General features: G+C 39.0%; 1 protein-coding gene across 2 annotated transcripts; it reads right to left on the bottom strand.

Annotated features, from left to right (window-relative positions):
• On the bottom strand, positions 1 to 25006 carry usp25 (ubiquitin specific peptidase 25). Of its 2 annotated transcripts, XM_084400900.1 has the most exons (26): positions 24754 to 25006; positions 22638 to 22715; positions 22371 to 22515; positions 21435 to 21558; positions 21139 to 21301; positions 19513 to 19599; positions 17547 to 17684; positions 16360 to 16436; positions 15989 to 16062; positions 14797 to 14948; positions 14095 to 14222; positions 13653 to 13748; positions 13228 to 13392; positions 12891 to 13132; positions 12734 to 12804; positions 12412 to 12640; positions 10772 to 11008; positions 10554 to 10693; positions 8433 to 8600; positions 7003 to 7098; positions 5613 to 5791; positions 4653 to 4731; positions 4091 to 4170; positions 3649 to 3772; positions 2602 to 2797; positions 1 to 1564 (listed from the first exon to the last, which is right to left on the bottom strand). In XM_084400900.1, exons 1-26 carry the CDS (start codon positions 24793 to 24795, stop codon positions 1386 to 1388), a joined length of 3489 nt encoding a protein of 1162 aa, XP_084257026.1. In that variant the 5' UTR covers positions 24796 to 25006; the 3' UTR covers positions 1 to 1385. The 2 variants fall into 2 exon arrangements, with proteins under 2 accessions (XP_084257026.1, XP_084257027.1); XM_084400901.1 differs by lacking the exons at positions 7003 to 7098; positions 8433 to 8600.
• Positions 25007 to 25208: the final 202 nt, after the last annotated feature.

Here is a 25208-nt window from a genome sequence, read left to right as displayed (position 1 = left end):
TACAGTGAGTTTTGGTTTGTTTATTTGTGTCAGCTTTGTTTAAGCCTTTAAAGTCATATGCACTGAACAAGCTGCTCTGATCAAAAAAAGAAAAGAAAAAGAAAATCACACTCTTTGACACAAACATAAAGGTGTAAGTATGTACAATGGTAAGGCTGAGTGCATCCAACCAGGAGTTTTCCCACCTGTCTGAATGCTAAACTTTTAATTCTAGTTGATGCTTGGCATCAAAACCCCTTTAAAGCTATCTTGAAAAAAATGCAACAAAGCATGTTCAATCTGCACATTATAATATGAATGCACAGCGATGGACTGTAGTATAGTATAATACTGTGTACTTCAGTATAGGACTGTGTTCTCATCAGTTTTCTTTGGGAGAGCAATAGTGTTTGTGCCTTTTTACTCAATACCTGGCTTTTTCTGTCTCTAAGAAACTCAGGAAGAGTCTAAAAAGGATTCAGGTGCAGACAAATCTATCCGAGTCCATGCGGAAAACATACTCTGTTCTCTTTGAGATACCCAAAGTAGCACAGCACAGTTTCATTCAATGCAAAGTTCAATAAAGATTAGGAACATTTAAAAAAATATGTATTTGGCCTAAAAGAGCCATAAATAAAACTTTATTCTCTCAATGTATTAACAAGCCACAGTATGTCCCATGGCTTCCAACCACAGCACTTAAAACTTGAGTTAAAGTCCCAGTTGTCGGGTGCACAGACCCGTCTGAGAACCTCCAGCTTTTTGTCTTACTGTCCTTAGAAAATCAAAACAAAACAAAACAATGCAGTAACACTGTAACAAACTGAGGGCGGTGTGGCAGGTTGTTCTTATGTTAAATGAGGGGGAGGGGGGGGGATAAAACGAAATAAAACTAAATATTGAAATGAATCCTCAACCTCGTTTCACAAAGCTAAAGCTGCATGCGCCAATGTCTAAAGCACCACTATGACACCACTCTTCACTTTGAAAAAATAGTTCACTCAAAAATAAATAGAAATCTTTACCTGCATGTCACTCAGAACTCGTATGACTTTCTTCTTTTCAATATAATTAACATAAACGGTGACCACGGTGGTGTCTCTGGTCCCCATCCACTTGCAGCAGCTTGAATGCTCTGCTCTCCTTTTCATACGGGTTTTGAACCACATAAAGCGAGTAAACGATGCCCAAACTTATTTTTAGGTGAACTACACTGTCTCTGCTTAGTTTCACACCGTTCTTACTGTTGCATTAGCTTTAAAATATAACAGAATCCTCAAAAATAATATTAATAATACCAATAAGGATAAAGTTAAAATCTCTAGCAGCAAAAGAGAAAGGAAAATTGGGTAGGTTTGGGAAAGCCCTGCTTTAAGGAAGGCATGTGTTAGTGAAGTCTGCGCAGCTCATCTGCCGTCTGCAGGGGTCCGACTCAGGGTGAGCGACGTCATGACCCGGCCGTAACGCTCGCACAGCTCCAGCGTGGAGTATGCTGGGAGTTTGGGCGACTCGTGAAAGCTTTTGATCTCGGTCGAGCAGTCGAGCAGCTTGGGCAGGAAGTCGGTGAGCTTCTCCTGCAGATTAGCTGGTGATGAAAAGGACACAAGTTTGAGTGTGTGTGGCACATAAAAACCTCATAAAGTATCTGTAAGGTGGACTTACCAGGGGTAGGGGGAAACCCCACTTTTCTACCTTATACCGATTTAAGTCAATTCTCAATTTTAAAAAATGGATTATGTTAATGTTAGTTAATATATATGTTGTCAGAACAAAAAAAGCAGAAGTCCTCTGCAGTGCAGCATCCGGACAGTTTATAGAGCGCACGCCTCACGACTTTGCAAAAAGCAAACAAAAACACACCTTGAGTGAACGTGTTCACTGTGTGATGGAACCGGTTTGAATGCGGTTTGAATGACACCGAAAATAATTCCAAACAAAGCCAGAGCAGAACTGTTGCACATCTCTGATCCTCTGGTTTTTGGATGATTTATTTGAGTGAATGATTCAATGACCCAATTATAAAGACTATCACTTGCGCCATTTCTGAATGAATCGGTCACTTTGAATGAATCGAATGTTTCAATGATTCGTTAAGACAGGAAATTGCAAACACCTACTGATGGTTTTAGAATCATATTTAAACTATTTTCATGTCTATATTCAAAATGTTATTTTTTAAAACAAATATTATAGTATTATTTATGCAATTGTAATTGCAGTGTAAATGCATTTATGCCACCCCTGAGATGCATTAAACAGTCTGTGTAAATAAATTGTTTAATTCTCATATTTCAATATTCAAAATATGTTGTGTTCAAATGTGTTAATATGTTAAAATGTTCAATATTACAGCTTCTATACCAAAGATTAGTTTCATTTGATTTGTCAGCAGCACTATAAAGTATTACATAAATTAAATAATAAAATGTATTGATTAAATGTAAGGTTAGAAAAAAAACAGACTCTGATTGAACGCTATTATGCAAAAATTATAAAGTACAATTATTTTTGTACTAAATAGTTTTGCTAAATATGATTAAAAATCGAGAAGCGATTCGATCGTGACCCCATGGATCTAGTCGGAATCGTGAAATTCCAAACGATCCCACCCTGAAGACTTACGCTCCATTTCCTGGCCCAAGTATGAGCACCAACGGTTCCTCATGTCTTCCACGGCCACCATGTCTTTCTCCTCCATCTCATCCACCAGCAGTAGCGGAATACAGGCCACAACCAGCTCGTTCATGATGCTCAGACCCTCGTTCACCTCGGTCTCCTCGCCTGTCTCGAACAGGGCGGCTGCGTGCTCATTCAACTTCTGCGGGACACACACAAAAAAAAAGACAAGAAAATAAAATCAATACACAGTCCGCAAACCTTTGTCACTTCGACAAAAACATCCTGACGAACATCCTGTTGAAAAAAAGCTGACGTAAAAAGCTGATGTTCTTTGCCACTGCAATTAAACGCTCTTAAACTTCAGAAGCGGTGGCTACCCCTTTCGCCATTCTGCTGGAATTAGCAACTAGCTAGAATACGAAGAAGAAGAAAAAATTACAAATAAATCGCAGTACATTAGCTATGTCAATGTTAGCAATATTTCCAATTAAAGCGAGCAAAGGCAAACAGCACAGCTTGAGATGAAGTCAAGGCCTATGCAGCACTCGCAAAAGGTAAAACAAGGACAGCGACGTGCTTCCCGCTAATATGTTTACACACTGAGCGCAGTATGCTTCCTATTCCAGGACTGATGATTATATTATGAGCACAATGGTCGTGCAGGAGGTCACCGGGTACAGCCGTACTAGACGGGGAGAATGGAAGTCAAAGCAAACTTTTATTACAGCTGATTTACAACAGCAACAAATAGAAGACTCAACTTTCAGTGAACCTTAAGCATGAAAAACTTTACCCTAATCGAAAGTTTGACAGGAAATGAAAACAGCATTTTGGACTTAAAATGTTTGCAAAACCACATATATGCAAACCATTGCCCTTAATGCAATCTAAACCAGACTTGTTCCAGTCACTGGCGTTGAAACAATGTTTACAGGAAAGCGTGTGCATCATCGTGTTTTAGACTGATCTGAAAGCAGTTTTGGCGCTGTTAGGGGCACAGTTTGATCCGGTCATAGACGCGGGTTAAGAGGTGGTGGTTAATTCACTCACTAGCAGGCACTCTCTGCGGTAATGGGCAATCAGTTCTTCATCATGGCCTCTGTATGGGCCCTTCACCAGGAGCTCTTTGTTGTACTGATAGGCGTAGACCAGGTACATCAACGCTTCCACGTAACTGCAGTAAAGAGTGAAAAGAAAATCTTAATACCTCACAGTACTGATTTGTAATTGAAATATATATATATATATATATATATATAAGATGACACATTTGCAATAAATAAATAATTAAACAGTTACATGCTAAATGTTTCTTGAAGCAATTACTGTTTTTGTGGCAAGCTAAAGTTAATAAAACAGAATATGCTGCCATCTAGTGGAGATATTATAAAAAAGGGCTCTGGAAAGGGCCCTTTTCTGCTTCGTTTCAATTGTTTTCATAGACAATGTACATTAAGAGAAAAATAAAGAAATGAAATTTCTAAAGCATCACCTTTTCTTCAGGAATAATTCTAGGCCGATCAACAGGAACACTGTCGTCTCACGGAAATTCCTGTAATCCTGATGCCACATCTGTGTCCAAAAAATGGGCATGAATAACATTATTTTAAAAAGAAAAAGTACAGTTGAAAAGTAGCAAAACATGCAAACTTTTTACTTCTCTTCAATATCCCATTATTTGTCCAAGTCTGTCGCAAGTCATTTTAGAAAATCTATTCTCATATTTATGTATGCATGTGTGTGTGTAAGTATGTAATTATGTATGCATGTGTGTGTACGTATGTGTGTGTATATATATACACATATATACACATACACACATACATACCATACATATACATATATATATATATATAAAAATTTATTGGAATTCACTAAACTGCAATTTTTAAGAAATTCAACAGTCACACAAAGAGCCAACATTTGTACATAAATTGAACTGAGGTTGTAAACAAGATGCAGAATTGTCAATTAATTTAAGCCAGAAACTGACTTAGCATTCACATCTAAATTGCGAACAGAGCCCGACCCTGATTAAGAAACATTTCGCTCACCTCGTATTCCTCCATGTTCACCTCGTCAGGCTTAATGAGTTCCAGTTTAGCACGTGCCACCTTCATGATGCTCTTACACCTGCAGGGAAGAACAGGGCCGCCACGTTAGAGCTCAGGCGTGACTCATGAGATGCTCTCAGGAACGAGCTGCGTCCTCTGCCCATGAATCATACTTTATTACCCAAAACAAAATGGAAAGATAGCGTCGCATCTGGGGCCAGGCTCACATCAATCTAATTACCTCGCTCAAAATAGAGGAGAAAGAAATCAATTTGCTTATGAATATGGATCACGTTCCTCATCGGAGCGTGCAGTCTGCTCTGGAGACACACGAGACTGTGTAACGAGACAAAAGCCTTTGGGTGGCGCAGACAGGAAGCTGTTTGACAACACAATGATCAGAAACGGCAGCGACTGCTGTGACAAGCTGATAATCACTCTCTGTGTCAGTCTGGGAGGCTTGAAATGGAACTGGCCTTTGGAATAGGGTTCCCGTCAGTTATCAGTGAGGCGGTTCTGTCAAGCAACGGCATTGTGTGTGGCTAACGCTCGTCTTTCATATTTGTCAATGTGATGCTCAACTAACTGTAGAATACAATCGCCGTACAAAAGTGAAATCAAAAGGGCATTTCAGAGCCAAGCCTGTTAGAAACAGTGACAGCAAAAGCATTTTGGAAAAAAAAGTATGAATTTTTGCTGTACTTTTTGTATTCGGTTCAATGTCTTTTTGTCTATTTTCCACATCTTTTATAAAGTTGTAAATGATTACTGTATTTTTAAACACATTTTATAAAGATATTTTAGAGCTGAGTATAACTATGTGGAATCAAGCAAGCACTTAAAAAATCTTAAAACTTCTCTTGAGTTACCAAGCTATTGTGTTAAATTAAGCAATCAAACCAAGTCATTTTATTTTGCACTTGCTTGAATTTGTAGAGAGACGGTTCATTTAACTTGTACCTCTCATCAAAGCCAAGGTTTCTGTCCGCGAACTGCATCAGCAGAGTCCTCTCCAGGATCTTCTTGGGCGCCTGGTTGTGTATGAAGTAAACAATGACGTGTTGTAGCCGGTAGTCCCTCTCAGGGGGTGTGTCCTCCTGAGCGAACCTCAGTAAACGAGTGTACTCTACTTTCATTGCCTGTTACAGAGAGAAAGCAGGAAAGAAATAAAAAGGGAGTTAGAGATAGACGTGCATGTTTATTTAGAAGTGTCAAAACAAAAATGAAAATGAGCAAGAAAATAACTCAATCTTTCCATCTAGACAAGAAGATAAAAAAAAATTGTGACTGTGGTAATAGCAGCCTGCGTGCAGAGTGAAAATACACAGCTGGACATCAGCGAAGACACAAAACAACGGAGGCCTATAGAGATCTGACAGTAAAACAACTCTTCCCAACACGTAGCAGCAATTGCACTCAATTCGAATTTCTACAGTAGACTGACAGCAAAAAAGTACTGCAGTACCTCAGGATCATCATTTAGAAATGTCAGTAGCTTACCCGAATGGCACAGTGTGACATGAAGCATAATGCAATGACATGAGATTTAGCATTTAACTAATGTAAGTGTAATGGAAGTTGCTACATTTATTATAAAATAATTAATAAATCTTATAACAAATATATGAATTATTAAAGGGGCTATATGTACGAATTTTCATATATCAATCACTTTTTTTATTGCAAATGTGTGAACAGCTTGTAATAAAACGAGACCTTCCCCGACTTCCTAGGTTGAAAACGTGTGGACTGATTTTCATATGAAATGTTCATATGCCGTTCACTAAACAGCCACCGGGTGTCACTAATAACAACTCTACATATAGCCCCTTTAAATAATATAAATAAAAACATAAATATTTAGTTAATATCTAAAATGATTTAGTATAAATAATTATTATTACATAAAATGTTTTAATATAATTATTCATTACAAATTAATTGCAGAACCCAACAAAAACAAATTGTCTTACAAATTACTATTTTTATGCAACATTATGCTTATCACCTAGATAAAATAAATTAATTACGAATAATTGACATGGAATTATACATTGACAGCACTAGTGTCATTTCATCAGTATCGACACCGAAGTACTGAAGGCTTGTGTTGATCCAATCTTGTGTGTCAGCATCACCCACAGCAAACCTACACACACTTCTCTATCTACAGTGGATGAGTGATATAAAGAATCTCATTTGCATATTAAAACAGGATGCAGAGGGTTTTTACATAGCCTGCGGTGTAAAAAGGCAGCTCACAGAGATAATAATGAGATGCTCAGGGAGAGGGGGTGTGGTCAGAGCTAATGAGATGCACAAGGGGTGTGGCATGCAGCAGGTCATGTACCTTGAAGAACGCTGCTTCAGGCCCACACTTGTCATAAACACTCCTGGATTTGCCAATGGCCATTATGATACCCTGCATGTTTGGGGTCATCATCGCCTGCCCAAGGAGGGAAGGTTATTACTACACCGGCCACGCCTCCAAAACTCTCATTGGGCAATCCGCATGCCAATCACAACACAGCTCAGCCACCAGCGAATGAACTCAACTCAACCCATTGAAGTAAATGTAAATGTAAAATTAACTTAGTACAGAAAAGCTAATTCGATATCATGCCCACAGCATTTTAGGATGATTAAACATTCAAAACAGGATCATCATGCAGGTTAATGTGTCTTTTGCTTCTTTAAATCAGTTACGAACACCATAGTGTAGATGTTAAAGGGTTAGTTCACCCAAAAATGAAAATTCTGTCAGTAACTACTCACCGTCATGTTGTTCCAACCCCGTAAGACTTTCGTTCATCTTCGGAACACAAATTAAGATATTTTTGGCTCACTCCTTCATAGGCTTCTAGGTAATTGAGATCTGCCAGCCCAGAAAAGTTAGTAAAGACATCGTTAAAATAGTCCAAGTGACTACAGTGGCTCAACCTTAAGTTTATCAAGCGACGAGAATACTTTTTGTGTGCAAAAAAACAAACAAAAATAACGACTTTATTCACCTATTCATTTTCTTCTGTGTGGGCCTCTGAGTGAGTTCACGTAGTGTAACAGCGCAGCGCTTCTGGGTTGTACGTCACACGCGTCGCACACACGACCAGCGTCGGCCAATAGTGAGGCTACGTTTTGACGTACAACCCAAAAGCGCTGCGCTGTTACACTACGTCAACAGCTTAGGAGAATGACATGGAAGAGAAGAGATGGTTGAATAAAGTCGTTATTTTTGTTGTTTTTTTGCGCACAAAAAGTATTCTCGTCGCTTGATAATCTTAAGGTTGAGCCATTGTAGTCACTTGGACTATTTTAACGATGTCTTTACTAACTTTTCTGGGATGGCAGATCTCAATTACCTAGAAGTCTATGGAGGAGTGAGCCAGCTCTCAGATTTCATCAAAAATATCTTAATCTGTGTTCCGAAGATGAACGAAAGTCTAACGGGGTTGGAACAACATGACGGTGAGTAATTACTGACAGCATTTTCATTTTTGGGGTGAACTAACTATTTAAATAAAAATAAACAGCACAATGATCTGAAGCTTGTGCTACATGCTTAACGAAGAAGAAGAAAAAAAAAAATCAGGCAAAAATGGAAGGATATTCTATTCTGTAACATTTTAAAGGGGGCAACATTAGTTGTTTGGGAGTCCTGTGGGAGTAAATTGCAAATAATACTAATCTGAAATGGGTTTGGCAAGCCAGAGCAGGTTGTGAAAGGGATGCTGGGATTTTTTGGGCAGCACTCTCATGACCAAATGCCTCCAAGAACTCTACCTCATCATCATAACCTCCCTCTTTCGACTGAATGACGAAGGTTCCTACATTAGGAATGGCCACCTCCACCACCCGCTGAGGCGCGGGCGGAGAGGAGGCGGAGTCGTCCTGCTCAGGGTCAGGGGGAGGGCAGGGGTCAGAGGTCACCTCGCTGTCGGGATGAGATGACTGAGACAAAGAGAGACAGAGAGAGGAAAAAAGTAGCTCGCCGCAAAAGAATGTGGGCCAGAAGAACTGAGAAAGCATGTACTTGTGAGTAAACTAATCGAATCTTTCTTGCTACAAAGTGAGTTTATATATTTAAATGAGAACATGATTGATACAAACTGCCCTGGTCTGAATCAAGACTTGTTACTTTAAAGCTAAAGTGTGACGTTTCTACGCCACTACCATAGACTGTACAAAAAAGAAAGAAAGATGGACAACACTTTCACTGTAGAAAAATGAAGCCAAAATATCCCAAAAACAGCCCTTGCCAATTAGAAATACCCAAAATGACAGAAAACATCTTTGGGGGGAAATTATTTGAAGTGTAATTGGATATGTTAGTTTGCCCCGCATCCCTTTCGAATACATGGAGAGGGTGGGGTGTATGACCTATACTGCAGCCAACCACCAGGGGGAGAATTCAATGATTTGGCTTCACTTTTCAGGACGTGTGCGGCACACTTAGCCACTAGTGTCACCAAACTGAACTGGGATAATGTTTGTGATTGGCTGAGCAAACAAATAGCTTGCTTGTTCAGGGAAATCATTTAATCTTTTAGTAGTTTTATCCAAAGAAACTTAACACTGAGGAGAACAATAGAAGCAATAATCAAACTATGGCTGTGTGTCTCACTTCAAATGCCCTCCAGGTGTCGCATTTGTAAGCTGCATATGTCATTTAGGCTGTCTCAATTCAGAAAAGTAACCATTACATTCCAAAGTAAGAAAGAAATTACAATAATTTACACCTCATCAATTTTATTAATGCTTAATTTATCTGAAATGAGACATGCGCTGACATATGTGGCTAACACATGCAACCTTCAGAGGGCACAGCCTTCGAAACGAGACATCTTATGAATCACTTAGCTGTATCTGCATATTAAACTTAGATATGAAAGTACTTGAGCATAGAAAATAATTACACATTCAGATGGAAAGAATCACATTCATTCAGCAAAGCGTGAATGCAACACAACATGGATCAAGAGCTTTTCTTTGGATATTTGAGCGATCAGAGCCAAATACCCAAAGTCCAACGTGTTCATAAGACAGGTGAAAAAAGCACAAATGGCATGAGATGAAAACTAACACATACTTGCCCTTCTTGAAAACTAAACCCACACAATTTAGGGCCCGTCCACACGGAGACGCGTTTCGCTGTATACGTATACATTTTTTATCGTATTGCCGTTTCGTCCACACGGATCCGGCGTTTTGGGAGACTGAAACCGCTATTTTTTTAAACCGGGTCCCAAAGTGGATAAATCTGAAAACGACACCCTTGCGGTTTCGTGTGTACAGCCAATCCGTATATTTTGTGAAACGATGATGTCATCACATCACGTGTCGTCTGTATCACGAGTAACAGCAACAACAATAATGGCGGACTTATATGATTGTATTCGTGCTGCAGAAGCTACTAAGCCTACTAGCTTTATTACAGCAAAATCTATTGCTTCTCTGCAACTGTGGTGAGCAAAAAGCGATAATCTTTGTCTTCTTCTTCTTGGTTCGTATACAGCGCGCAAGGTTATGCGCATGCTCAAAGTCTTCTTCTCCGTGTATAGTGTATCTCTGTGGCAGAATTACAGCGCCCCATACTGGTCTGGAATATATACTACACCGTTTTCAGTCGGTTTCAGTGGTTTCGTGTGTACGCAGATATTTCTTGAGACGACGCCGTGTTTACGGAATTTTTTTTTATAACGAGGGAAAAAAAATATCGGATCGGGAGCGCACCGGCTTCGTGTGGACGTGGCCTTAGACCTACTGCCATGACTTCACATTTGCAGACATGAATGTTTGCCCTACATCCAACTAGAAAAGAGCACTTTCTAAACACACCCTTTGGTCTCCAGAACCATCTGAAGGAGCCAGATCTGGTTCATCGTGTGTTTGTGTGTGTCTTACTGTGTTGAGCAGGGCCTCTGGACTCTTCTCATCATGCTCAGCTGCGGCTTTGCTGATGGCTCTCTGCGTGTCCTCCTGCAGGTGTTTGGAGTCTCCGGTGGGCGACTGCTGCTCCATGTACTCTGGGTCATGCTGAGGGGCTGTTGAGGAAGCAGAGAATGAGTTTCCTTGAGTTAAAGATGGTTGTCTCAGACAGTATGTTCACAGACTCGGCTCACCGGTATTGTCTGGAGGGCAGGGTTCAGTGCTCATGGGCTGGGCGGCCACACTGGCGGCGGCGGCGGCGGCGGCGGCCAGAGCCAGTTTCTCCTGCTGGAGTTTGCGGACCTGTAGAGCGTCCCACTCCTCCATCTCCCTCTCAAAGAGCTTGTTATCCCCCTCAACATACTCCTTTAGATCAGGAGGGAGCTTGTCCAAGCCGCTGAGCATCTGCCCCGTCTCCTTATCAAACTCCTCTGAGATACACATAAGCAGACAGTCAGCATTTCAAACACATCCATCTATTTGAATGAGAACATATGTTACCTGCTGTTTTATTAATATGAAGTAAATTACAATTACAACAGACTATTTGAAACTGATCCCTACACATAAAAAAAAAAAAAAACTTTTCTAAATGAAAAAAAACAACAACATTTATTTAAAAATCTATTTTTTTTTCTTTGAAAACACCCTAAACGGGATGTTGTGTCACATTTAGCAAACTTCTGGGGACAATTCTGTACCCACAACACAGCTAAATAAACAAATTATGGAGGACTTGGAGTGCCACTTAAAAATAAGGATAATTTTTTAAAATAGAAAATAAAAGAAATGTAACCAATTAATGTAAATACTCCTCAAACCGGCAAATAAATAGACACACCTTAAAGGTGTTCAATGTAGTTAAATGTGATAAAAAAATAATAAATTAATAAAATCACTTTCCAAATTGACAAATAAAAACTATTTCATGTTTAAAATTTTAGATGTAACAATGAAATAATACACTGATAAGACATTTTGTGGTTTAAATTCGACTTTAAAAAAAGAAAAGAAAAAATGCAAGCAATACAAAATATTGTATATTTCACTTTTGATCAGTGCTGAGATTTGATTCCTTTATTTTATTTTAATATTAATTAAATAATCAGGTTTAAATACATATTTATTTGGCATTTTCAAAAGTATACATTTTTTACATTTTTTAATTAATAAATTGATAATTGATTCCTTAATTTTATCTTTAAATGTCAAATAAACGCTTTTAGATTTCACTATTTGCTTCATTAGCTGTGTTGACTCCCCTAGTAAAAAAACTATACATTTTAAATTCATTTATTTCATACTAAGTATAGTTCCAATATATTAACATATATTATTTACTGACATATCGCTTGAGATTTATTGATAGAAAAATTATAATTAAACTTTATTTGGAGTACTACTTGTACTCATTTCATAATAATAAGCATAAAATGTGTTTTAATGTCAATATTGATAAGGATTGTATGAACTTTGAATAATATTAACCTTTAAATGCAAGATATTTAAAGTGTACCTAAAGTATACTTGCAATAGTTCCACTTTAGCACAATCAAATGTACTTAAGTATAACTTTAGTTGGACCTCAGCACTATTTCCGCACAATTAAAGTGCATTAAATACAAAATTAGCTGTTCCAATTTAGAAGACTAAGTATGCCAGTTTAGTATACCAAAAGTACAATTGCAGGGTATTTTTATTGAGTACATAAATATGCAAATATATTAGTAGTATACTTGGCATGAAATAAATGTATTTCAAATACATTTTTGTATATTTATTTTTCACTAGGGTCGTAGGAGAATCAAAAATTAGCACATGCAGATGAGGTTACCTTCAATAAGGAAGGGTTTTTTATCATCAATATACATGAGGCAGTATGCGCTGGCATTGCGATATCCACCGAACGAGTCTCGCACCAGCTCCTCCCAGGACGACTTTGTCACTGAAATGTCATTGTATTTCATCCACTGTCGGTGATGTGGGTCGTAGATGTACGCCCAGTAGTGACCTGCGTTTGCCTGACCCTCGTGGACCAAAACGGCATGCAGCCGGTACGGCACCTAAAACGCAGCATCAAGTACAAGATGAACTCATTCTGGGGTCATTTCTGAGATGGATAGAAAACTATCGGGAGATCTCAAAAAGCTTCTTACCTGCATCATGGACTTGTCAGAATACATAAGCTCGATGGTTCTGTGGATTCTGGATATACTGGCCTGCAGATCTGGCAGAAACATTTACATTTATAAAGCCCAAAGCAACAGGAAATCAGTATGATGAGCACATGTTTGCGTGCATGCTTGTTTGTACCTCTGGTGTCATTCTCCACCTCGCTCCTCCAGCGGTGCAGACAGCCCTCCAGCACCCGCAGCTCCTCATCTGTGATGTTTCGTGGGGCAGGGTGCATGGGTAGATCCGGCGGCACGCGAGACTGAGTGAATGGTTTATGGATCGAAACCCTTTGCTGCTGCTGCTGTTGTTGCTGCTGCTGAGCCTGCAGACCAGAGCTGGAGCCCTCGGGTGAGACAGATGCATCCGGTAGATCCCCTGTGCTGAAGTCCAAGCAGAAAACACTTGAATATCTCAGAACTATACTAAATAATATTTCCCTCTTGGAATAAGTTTTGTTTTGTTTTAGAAAACTTGCCTTGCTGGAGGTGGCAGCTGTGCAGTCATGCCACCAGGTGGTGCTGTTGCATCAACGTCTTCCACAGGTGACGTGCACACAGGCTTGCTGGAGGCAAACTCCATGGCATACTGGAGAACATCGGCCAGAGGAAACCGCTTAGGCCCTGAGCCATAGCTCAGATACCTGTCATAGAAAACGTTTTAGTAAGAAAATAAGAAAAAAAGTGTTGGTTGTCTATAGACCGACAGCAGAAATATGAAAAAAGAAAGTCAGTCGGTCTCCTCATACTCATTCTTCAGGCAAATTACAGCCAAACCTCAGCATGTGACTTTAATCTTTCCATTAACAGCATCTTTCATTTTGAAATCTGAGATTTTCCTGCTATGCAAGTTAACAGCAGGTTAGCTCTAGATCTGAGCAGAGGTTAAATAGAGTTAACAAACCTCTCCAGTCGCTGCTGGAGGACGGTCAGGTGCTCTTTTAGTCTTCTGATCTCCTCTCGTTTTATCCGCGTGATGTCTCTGTTCCTGTCCATGTACCTGAAATCAATTGCATAACTGAATTCACTGAAAACTGGAAGTAATTTTCGTTTTGCTTGTATTATTCAATATACATACACTATATTATACAAGTAGAATACAATTGCTTCTTTATGTGATGTGGCATCAAGAAACAACTATCAAAACAATAAAATAAAATAAAAACCCGCAAACATTACAATGATGTCATTGATATTGTTTCGACTTTGACTAGGGAACAGTGCAGGTCAATGAGAAATGTTCCCCCATTTTACCAAAAATAAATAAATAAAAAATAGGCTACTACTAGACTAAAAGATCTTAAAAATAATATTATGAAACTAGATAAAAAGGAAATTGCACTAACCTGTCCATGTACAGCATGGAGGGAAACTCCAGCTTGTTGTGAATCTTTTCAGGTCGGCCTAAGGCTTGATTAAACTCAAACCTCGACAGTTCAAAGGTCAAAACTGGTGGGAGTTCTGTAAACCAGTGCTGGAAAAAGAAAAAACAGCAAAAATTAGCATATACAAAAACTAAAGTCAAACTTCTCGTTTGCTAATAATGGTCAAGTGAGAAACAAGTGAGAAAAATGGCTTTAAATGAATTTTGATTGATTTGATATTGAGTCTTTTAACCCCAGAATGCTCCATGAGAAGCCCATCCATGAGAGGCCCATCCATGAGAGACCCACCCCAGCTCCGCCCCCCATGCTGACAGCTGGAATGAGCACGATGCCTGTTCGCATTCTGAGAGAGACACTCAGTGCTGTGCTTTCATTAACATCCCAGCCTGTTGGTGCCCAGAATAATGTACACCAGAGAATCTCCTTCTTTATTTGCACTCAGCTGAAGTAATTAGCAGGAAGCAGCTGCAAAGGGATCTGCCCAGGGCGGTCTGCCCACTGATGACTGAAAAGCCATTATGTAACATCTCGGTCAGAGGTCAAATGTTTTGTGTTTTTCTTTCACCTCAAAGATTGTGATTGGATGGCCAACAGAAGGAATATGAGGACAGTTTTAGGTGCGCACTGGGATGCAAAAAAGAGAGAGACAACATCTCTACAAACCTCTTGTCCTGATTTGGCGGAGTTCTCTGCAGAATGCAAAGACTCGATCTCTCCTTCAATCATGGCTGCCTCTAAACACTCGTGTAGATCTTTGAAGCCATTCACCTGGAGAGGGTACTGCCCAAACATCTCAGTGTTCTCAAATTTCTTTCCTGTGAACACACACACGCTCACATCATTGACTTTAAATACTCTCTGTATAATGATAATCTCTTATCTTATCCATGTAATCACTTTATTTAGTGGGCACCATATGGATGCATCGCAGTGAAAGTATGTAATGCAAAAACATGCGTAACAAATTGAGACAGCATAGCTACATTCATCATTTGCATTAATGTTCTTGCGCAGAATATGTTTAATATGGCCTTACATTCACTCGCACATACAAATATTAATCAATTTGGGGCGTGTAAGGTTTTTTTTTTTTGAAAGACTAAAAAGATTTTTTTTTTAATTTAGAAATATTATTACAATTTAAAATAACTTTTCTATTTCTATATTTTCAGCCTCATTACTCCAGTCTTCAGTGTCACATGATCCTTCCCAAAATCATTCTAATATGCTGATTTGGTGCTCAAGAAACATTTATTATTATCAGTGTTGAAAACAGTTCAGTTCAGTTCAACACTTAATCTTTTTGTGAAAATTGTGATACTTTTTTTTAAATTCTTTGATGAATAGAAAGCTCAAATGAACAGCATTTATTTGAAATTAAATCTGATGTAATCATATAAATGTCTTTACTGTCACTTTTGATCAATTTAACACATCCTTGCAGACTACAAGTATTTATTTCTTTACAAAAATATAACAAAATCTTACTGACCCCAAACTTTTGAATGGTAGTGTACTTATTAATTGACTTAATCTAATTAGAAATACTAAACACTCATCCTAAACCTAAACATTTTTAAATAAGAAACCAGACATTTTGGTGTGGTTTTACTAGATTTACAATGATATTTTGATTAATTTGGAACTCAAATGAGCTAAACAATTTAAGGAGGTAAAAAGGTCATCTAATAAGCAGTCAGCATGTAACCAGCTATGATCAGTGCAGTCATGTTTAATAAGCCCAGCACCACTCACACATCGATGACCGTTACATCTTGGGTTCTCCACAGCACATTAACACAAGGTCACTTTTATTAACTAGAGGACAGGACTCATACAGCCGGTGGATACTCACCCTCCAGGACGCCCACTGCCAGGAAACGTCCATAAAAAAGCTCAACCATCGGGTTCTTCGGCTTCTCTCCCTCCCTGTGTAGAACAAGAGCAAACAGAGTCGCATGGGGCTGGAAATGTTCGGGACTAGAGGAGTCAGCGTCCTTTGGCTGTAGGAGTCACACGAGGACTGCATTCGGCAGGTATTTAACGGTGCTAATTGATGTCGTACAGGTTAATGTACCACATTAATCATCATTAATGCCTGTTCCAGCTGAATTTGTCATGTGGTCATACATCATTCTGAATGATATGAGAGAGAAACAGAGATACAGAGAAAAAGATACAGACTTGTGGTCATCCGATCTTCTGGTAAGATGTACAGAATCTCACCTGTCCTCCTCTGCCTTTATCTGAAACGCGTCCTCCAGCCAGTCCAAGAGTTTATGGGTGAACTCGCTCACATCCTGCTGTACAAACAAACAAACCAAATCAAATCCTGAACAAATGTATTCTTGTTTTAACTGATCTCAATTGGTCCTAGAGCAACAATTTTGAACTTCTCTGTTCTCTTACTAAGTGCACATGTGCCAAAAATGCACCATATTAATCAAAAGGTCAGGCTTATCTATGATGCTGAGAGGGTATAAAACAGATTGACCCTTGGCACAAATATTTAGAGCTCTATAAATAGGTCCCTATTTTTGTAGCATTTAGTTTTTTCCCTGAAAGCCCACTTATGATATGTTAATCTAGTTTTCTTGTACAATAAATGTTGCAATTTCATGACCATTTGCTGAACCTTAGAATGAAACAGGCTGTTTTTGCTACTGTATCTCTAAGACTATATGTACTGTATGTAAATAAGTTCTGTTATGACTAGCTAACCTCTTTGCAAGTGATGTAAGTAATGACACACCAGTCAAATTGCTGAATACAGAATATGCATGTCATGTATAAATGCTAATATGCACATTGTTTTGAAGTGCTGTGATTATGTTTAAATGATTACAATTTATTGTACACTTACATTCAAGAGTTTGGGATCGGTACGATTTTTTTTTTTTTTTATAAATGAATTCTTATTTTTCAAAAGATTTCTATTTCAAATAAATGCTGTTCTTTTGAACTTTCTATTTATCAAAGAATCCTGAAAAAAACGTATCCCAGCGTCCACAAAAATTATTAAGCAGCACAACAGTTTTCAACACTGATAATAATCAGGTTTCATCAGCATATTAGAACGATTTCTGAAGGATCATGTGACACTGAGGACTAAAGTAATGATGCTGGAAAATTCAGCTTTTCCATCACAGGAATACAATACATTTTAAAACATATTCAAATAGAATACAGCTAAATTGTAATAACATTTCGCAGTTTTACTGTTTCTATTGAACTTTTGATCAAATAAATGCAGTCTTGGTGGGCATTAGAGTCTTCTTAAAAACATTACAAAATCTTACTGAGTCCAAACTTCATGTTCTGAATGTTAGAGTATGTCCACACAGAAGCACTCGTCTATTTTAAAAGAGCATAGGAAAATCCATTTTTTTATTATATGTCTTCCAGTGCCTTACCTGCTGAGACTCGCTGGACTTGAAGGCGTCCTTGAGGATCTCCACGGCTCGGAACGGGTCCACATACTTCCGCTTGGAACCCACCAACAAGGAGAAGAGGCGCCTCAGCTCCTGCATGAAGGGCAGGTTCCTGTGCTCCTGTGGGGATACAAATGGAGACCAAATTCTTAAATGCCACAGAGAAAAAACACAGTGTTCCCGCAGCTCAAACAGCAGAGCATGGCACTAGCAATGCCAACGTCATGGGTTTTGATTTCCAATGAATACACAACTGATAAAATGTCTGCCAAACGCATAAAACTGTAAAATGTTAACTTTAAGCAGGGCCTAAAATTAACACGCATTGTCAAGTATATAAAACGGTGTCTGACGCCAGTTGGCCAGTAACATTTTTATGAATACTAACAATGCATGAATGTGAACAAACATGAACGACACTCAGGACAGTTGTTGGGCCAGTGCTGCATCGTCACAAAAGTTGAAGCCTTGAGAATTAAAATATTCAAGTGCAAGTCACGAAAGGGAACTCAATTCGTTACTCGCGTGCTGTGTGGAAAGTTGTGCGCGCACACATCCAGCGTGTAAATACTGAACAGAACTCTCTTTCACATCTTCTAGCGCTTGAGCCAACAAATTCACACAAAAGAGAATCAAAAAAGAGAATTCTAGAAAACAGTCGGTTATGTCTTAACTGACCGTAAACAGTTGAGAAAGTAAATGCATGTGTATTAGTACATTACATCAGTGCATTCACTCTTAAAGTGACAGCAGCCTAATATTACTGCTGCTTCTATTTTTTTTATACTTTAACCTTTGTAACTTCAATAAGGATTCATTAATAAGGGTGTTTAATTTATACAGTGAAGACTATGCAGGCTTTTTTTTTTACATTTGCTTACTTTATTACATTTTTGTACCTGAAACCGACTGTTAGACCAACCTGAAAAGCACTGTTTATTTCATTTGTATCTTTGTTATATTGTATTCAGTTGTTCTATTGCGTGTAATTTGATTATTTGTTATTTTATTACTGTTTGTAAAACTGTTTACTTGTCTTTAATAATGTTTTCAATTGATATTAGTTAGGCTAGTAGTTTTAGCTGTGATAATGAAATTGGAATTGAGGATTGTGAATTTTCACTGGTATCTAAAATGTTGGTGTCATTACTGTTTTGTAGCCGATAAAACATATTTATGGCCGGTACATTTCATTGGCAGGTGTGGCAAAAAGTTAGTTTTAGGCCCTGGATATAAGGTATGATGGCTAATTGTTGAGTGAATTTGAATGATGAGAGTTGATTAGTTGGGTCTATCTGCAATCAGTTAAGGAGATCTTTGCCTTACAAACATCTCAATGCCACACAGGGGTCAGAAACCTTCACCAGATCACATCATCTGGATTTTCTTCTACAGTATTAAATGATAATAGATTCAAGTCTAGAAAGAGCTTCTCCACTGACCCAGCAGGCGAAAAGTATGAGCAATAAGGAGAGAGAAAAGAATGAACCCAGGGCTCTGTGGTCTTCTATCAGTGGATGAGGTTAAGCTCAGATTAGCGGCCATGTCTGCTGACCCCGTTCGCAGGCTCAGGGTCCCCAGAGAAAGACACGAAGACAGAAATCACAAAGACAGCAGTTGGCCTGCTGAGCCGGACACTGTCCACTACTTCTTCCGCTTAAAACCACAGTCTGGAGGAGCTGATGTGACAGTTTAACAGCTAGAACACAGGGACCTTGATAAAGCACTTCCTCTGCTTCACCTCCTCTGGTCACAGGCCAGTCAGATGGGTGAAAATCACTGCTCGTAACAGCACGATAATGTCACAGCATGCAACTGTGCTTTCAAACCAGATCAAGCAAGGTCACAGACAGTTGCTGGAAGTGTGTCTCGGTGAGAAATGGAAGCTCTTGTGGCATGCGAGTTGTTGTTAACCACGGTGGACATGGGTATCGGGCGGCAATCTCACCTTCTGATTGCGGGGCAAGTCCTGCATCCGTGCAGGGGGGGAATAATGCAACACCAGCCTCTGGAACTCCAGCAGGTTAAAAAGAGACTGGAAAATATAGATAGATAAAAAAGATAAACATCAGTGTTTGAAAACAGTGTGTACCAGCACTGAAGGTCAACACAACCTTGTGTTAGACAAAACGCAAACGCGTTTGGCATGTTTCTCACGCTTAGTTGAAGTGTCGCTACAGTATCAGCGTGAATGAGCGATGTCTTGTTTTTGGTGACAGATTCACACATTTAGAGTCTCCTCGTCCAGATCTATAAACGCACAGAGCTCTGAGCGCCAGATCGGCTGCGGTTCTTACATGAGCGGGGGCTTCTTCAGGCGTCAGGTTACACACAGGAGGTAAACAGCATGTGACAGTACTCAGCGATCATTACTCAGCTCTCTACACGGTTCATGTTCTGACATCGCGAACAGACACAAACAATCAGGCCTCAGTAGAACCTGAAGTCACATTCAAAGTTGTTGTAAAAAAGCCGATATACGCACATAAATGAGTGCTATATTAATATGCTAATTTGCTTGGTAATATAAAAAGCCTACAGTAAGGTTAATAAACGATATTAAATGTAATAAATAAATGATATAGCAAATAAAAAATAATAAATGTAAAACCAGGTATATTTTATAATATTGCAGTTGTCACTGTTTTATAAATGCAATAATATACATAAAGCCAGAAGTTACAATTGTCGTTACAGATATGCAAGTCTTGGACATTACTGTGAAAAATGTAATCACACATTCAAACGTTTGAGGTAAGATAAGTTTAATGGTAAGATTTTTTAATGTCTCTTGTGCTCACTAAGGCTGCATTTATTTTATGAAAAATAGAGTAAAAAAAAAAAAAAAATTCAGTAATATTGCAAAATATTATTACAGTTTTCTATTTTAATATATTTTGTAATTTGTAATTATAAATGTAATGTATTCCTGTGATTACAAAGCTGAATGTTTAGTATCATTACTCCAGTCTTCAGTGTCACATGATCCTTCGGAAATCATTCTAATTTGCTGCTCAAGAATCATTTATTATTATCAATGTTGAAAACAGTTGTGCTGCTTAAATTAAATTGCTTAAAACCATAATTTTTTTTAATCAGGATTCTTTCATTAATAGATTCATTTATTTGAAATATAATTTTCTATAACATTATAAATGTCTTTACTGTTATGTTTGATCAATTTAATGCGTCCTTGCTGAAAAAAGTATATGTATTGAGCCCGTAACTAGTGTATGTTTATTTATTATATTTTTTCTTGGCATATTTCATCTATTCTAGCTCTCTAAACATGATCCAGCACTGTCTAGATGCACATATTGAATTTTGTCATCTTCAAAAATAATAAATATACGGATGCATTTATACAGCAATTTCTCTTTGTTTAACTGCAATGCAAGGCCGACTCGGCTTCATTCAGATCAGATCTGCAACGTGTGAGACTAACAATCAAACTGTCTGGGGAATTATAAAATCAAATAAGACAATTAAAAACAGTCATTTGTTGCTTTTCAGTTCATTAAATAAGTAAATGCGTTTCTAATTGTAAAGCAATCACAGCGGCTGACAGGCTGACCTGTATGACCGCGCTGAACCAGCACGTGTTCCCCACGTTCTTCAGCCCTACGGGACAGTTATCCTGCCTCTTCCTGTCGTACGGGTTGGGTGAATCGCTCCATACTTCTGTGTGCGTGCGCTTCAGGCTGGCCTTGTTCTCAGCGATGCTGGCCTCCAGGACTCTGAAGCACAAAGACACCAAACATCACTTCTGTCTGATCGCACACGGCATAAAAGAGTTCTGATACAACTCTATTTGCTATGCGATTCCTTTTATACTGAATTCTGCAGTTAAAAGTACAGTTAAAACCCCACCTGCTGATAGCCTGCTCTTCATCGGTGATGCCTGTCTCTCTGAAGGCCCTGTTCGACTCCTCCAGACTGAGGGCGATGGCCCGCTGCAGGTCATCTTTATCATCTCCAGTGAGATCAATTACATCTGAAACAAATCACAGGAACATCCGAAAGTGGGTTACTAGAAAACGATGGGTGTCGCATTGTGCTTGGAGTCAAGTGTTTTATTCGTGATAATGTTGTGTAACATTGAACACTTTTGTTAATAAGCCAATGCCAAGAATATCAAAATGCTCAAATATTGCCCGATTAATCAGCCTGTTTGATATTTCATTAGTTAGACGGCTCTTATAACACACTGTCATAGTGATAGGAAAAAAGCATGTTGAGAGCTCACATAAAAACATGAGGAAGCATGCCAAACTAACTAAAGCATTCCCCCTGTCAGCATTTTCTCAGTAGTAGGACTGGGGTTTGTGTCATAATCATTTAAAACAAGCTGGGAGGAGCAGCAGGCTGGATCTTTAAAGGTCTGGCTCTCTGAGATGATGTGCATGCACTTATAAAAGAGCTGCCAGAGCTCCCACTGTTATGAGTTACATGATGTCTCATTTCACTCTCTCTTTCCTAAAGAGGAATTTCAGTAAGACGTGTGGCAAAAATATGAATTCTCTGGTTTGACACAGCAGAGCAAATTCACTCCTGCAGTTTAGAAGTTAATGAATCAATCCTAAAGTCTCACTTTTCAAGTTCAGGAACCAAAATACAATATATATATATATATATATATATATATATATTTTAGAACTGCTTATAAATCGGTTTTGCAAGCTGTCGGGAACAAAGCATTTACAGCTGGTTCCTTTGCGTCATGGCATTTCATTGTACTTCATCACAGAGCAGCATAATCTTTCCCTGGATTCCGGCCAATCATTGTTCTTAGATTTAAATACGTACTTGTATCAGCCTGGCTGCCCACGCTGATGTATCTATCATTGGTGATTTGGGCCGTCTGGTAATAGGTGGCTTCATCTTGCTGCGGGACCTTGGCATTCTTTTCGGTGAGAAAGGCAACCGCCTCGGCTAGGTCACCGTTACTGGCCTGGACACAAACACCTTTCATTACATGCACTAAGAAACTAACAAGTCTTTGAGAAAGTCCATCTATCAAATCAGCTGCAAGTACATCATATATATATAGAGTTAATGAAACTGAAAGCTCACCTGCAGTGCTTGCTGTAAGAGCTGAACATCTGTAGTTCCAGTAACTTCCCTCAGCTGGTTCAGTAATGTCTGCTGGTGCTGTGAGGAAGTAAATAAAAATGAATCTTTCCTGTGCTCGTGACTATACATCCCCTCCACGCAGCTTCATATCGACTCATACTGTGCATTTCATTTTTGTGTGCTTATTTCCTGCTTATAACATGAAAATATTCAAGTGTATGATGGTTCTGTTATCAAAGCCCAAGAGATGCGCTTGAGACTTATAAAGTAAACATGATAGTCATTCACCCAACACTAAACGTCATATAAAAAAAAAAAGCTAACTGCGGATGGTCATTTTGTTCTCTTTCTGTCTAAGTGGGCGGGTTTTGGCAGAATAAGTTGGCAAATGGATCAAACGTTAACAAATATTGCTCTGCAAGACCAGGATCAAACGGGTTGCTGTCACTGTGGAGCATCAGGACACACTGCAAACAGAACAACATCTCACAGGATGGGAAACAGAGTACTGGCCCTTTATCTCAATCCTGGCTACGATCAGGAACAGCATGAGTCAAACATAGACTGTGCCAAGCCGAAGAGGGAGGAACAGCAGCGCTCCTCCCAAAACCGAAACGCAGTATGACTGATTTGTTTCTGATCATTTTAGTACGGGCTCTATCGAATCATATACAAATGTTCTTCTGCTTGCCTCATAATAAGTCTTGAGTTACTGACATCATTACATAATCGAACAGCCAGTGGCTAAGGGATGCTTCACTGACCTATTAATGCATCGCATGCCTTTCCGTTCAAGATACGACATGGAACGTGTTACGTGCGGAGCGGGCACGTCTCAACACTGAAGGTGGCACACCCCTCCCTGACTGTGGCATGGATGCACTGGGCCAAGTAACACACATTTCTCAACAGTAACATGATAAAGCAACACACGCTCTGTGCCAAATAAGGACTGCTGAACCTTACAACCCGTTCACTTTCAGTTCATGCGAAACACACAGTTTTATATTCCCCACCACCTGCTGCAACTCAGGTTTGAAAACTCATCTTGTGTAATTAAGATCACTAAATCGCTTCTTCAGTTACTACATAACAATCTCATGAATAATCAGCCTATTTTTAACTAAACAGATCATTATACTGCTATTAAAAGCCAAAACAATCCATCAACGTACACTCTTAAGATGTATCATATTAAACAACCAGTAGAAAAAGACATTAGTTTGAAAGCAGATTGAATTTCAATCTACAAAAACACTATTACACAACACAAACTAACAAGAAAAGCCTAATATTTACAAAGAGATTGTGAATGTCACAAAAACAGACATCAAGAGTGTCTTTACAAAATGTGCTATTTAAATGTGTAAACTTGGCAGATTAATAAATGAACAAAGCTAAAATGACAAAATTAAAGAAAGCCCTAATGTTTACAGATGCAATAATCCCACAAAACAAAACTAATGTTTATGACCAGACAAAAGTATTTTTACAAACAGATGAAATTGAATCCCACATACAAGTTTCGTGTTTAAAAACAGATTAAATAAATGAAGAAAAAACGCAAATATGTGGTGCAAATGAACATGAAATGCCTAATGTTTACAAACGTATTTTACAGCAGATGTGTGGGTGTCAGAACACAAACACACGAGCTACATTAAACACAAACTCGACAAGAGGTATCATTACCCTTCTGAACACTCAAACAGACACTTTGCGGGGAATTTAGTCAAATTTAAGAGTTTCACTGAGATTTCAGGGCGTTTTGAGGGGTAAGTTTAGCAGCTTTAGCTGTTAGCACAAACGATAATATTTCGCAGATTTTGTTAGTTATACGGGGCTGTGTTGTTTTAGTTGCAGTTTTTTATTGTTTTGAACTGTTTAATTTATGTACAACTCTTAAGTGTGTAAGCATAAAAGGTCCAATAAATATAAACAAACACAAAAACGTGAGGCGCGGCTAATGTGATGCTATAACTAGGCCGCAGCAATCAAACTGAGCCACTGGCACTTTTCAACGCCACCATAACCCTCCTTATGACACCGAACGAACCGAGCCGAACCGAACAGGGCCGAGCCGGGTCTGTGTGTTCGGGCGGTGCGCGCGGGTTACCTTCTGAGAGTGCTGCTGCAGGACATTCTGCTCCACGGTCATGGCCGGTTCCGATCCAGACGAAATGGACTCAGGTTCGAGGGTAAAAACGCAGCATACAGGAGTTAGAGGAGTAGAATATGGGAGAGTTTAAAAAAGAAAAACCCCGTACTCATCCTCGCTGCAACGGCGCCATGACGAACAAGAACAGACACATCTGACATCTCTGACATCCATTAGCTGGGTCTGGAATCTCTGGATCACAGGCGTGCGTGCGCGCTCGCCCGCCCATACGTCATAGTCATTGAGTAAACAGGCACACATTGAAACATGTAAAACACTACACATAATAAACAACGTAATAAAAATAAGTCATTAATAAAGAAGTGACTAAAAAAATCCACTGTTATTTCCTAAGGATAAAATACACACAGATTGCACACACACACACACACACACACACACACACACACACA

The sequence above is a fragment of the Rutilus rutilus genome (genome assembly GCF_951802725.1).
Source record: "Rutilus rutilus genome assembly, chromosome: 25".
Classification (NCBI taxonomy): Eukaryota; Metazoa; Chordata; class Actinopteri; order Cypriniformes; family Leuciscidae; genus Rutilus; species Rutilus rutilus.
Note: the sequence above shows the minus strand (reverse complement) of the source record. Positions and strands in the feature narration are given on the sequence as shown.

Bases quoted from the DNA above. Each gene is read 5' to 3' on its own strand.
- usp25 (XM_084400900.1), bottom strand. From the start codon at position 24,795: ATGACCGTGGAGCAGAATGTCCTGCAGCAGCACTCTCAGAAG. The intron at 13,749-14,094 runs GTTAGTGCAATT...AATTGATTTCAG, and splicing joins TCCATGCTGTACATGGACAG to GTACATGGACAGGAACAGAG. The intron at 3,773-4,090 runs GTGATGCTTTAG...TCTTTACTGCAG, and splicing joins GAATTATTCCTGAAGAAAAG to TTACGTGGAAGCGTTGATGT.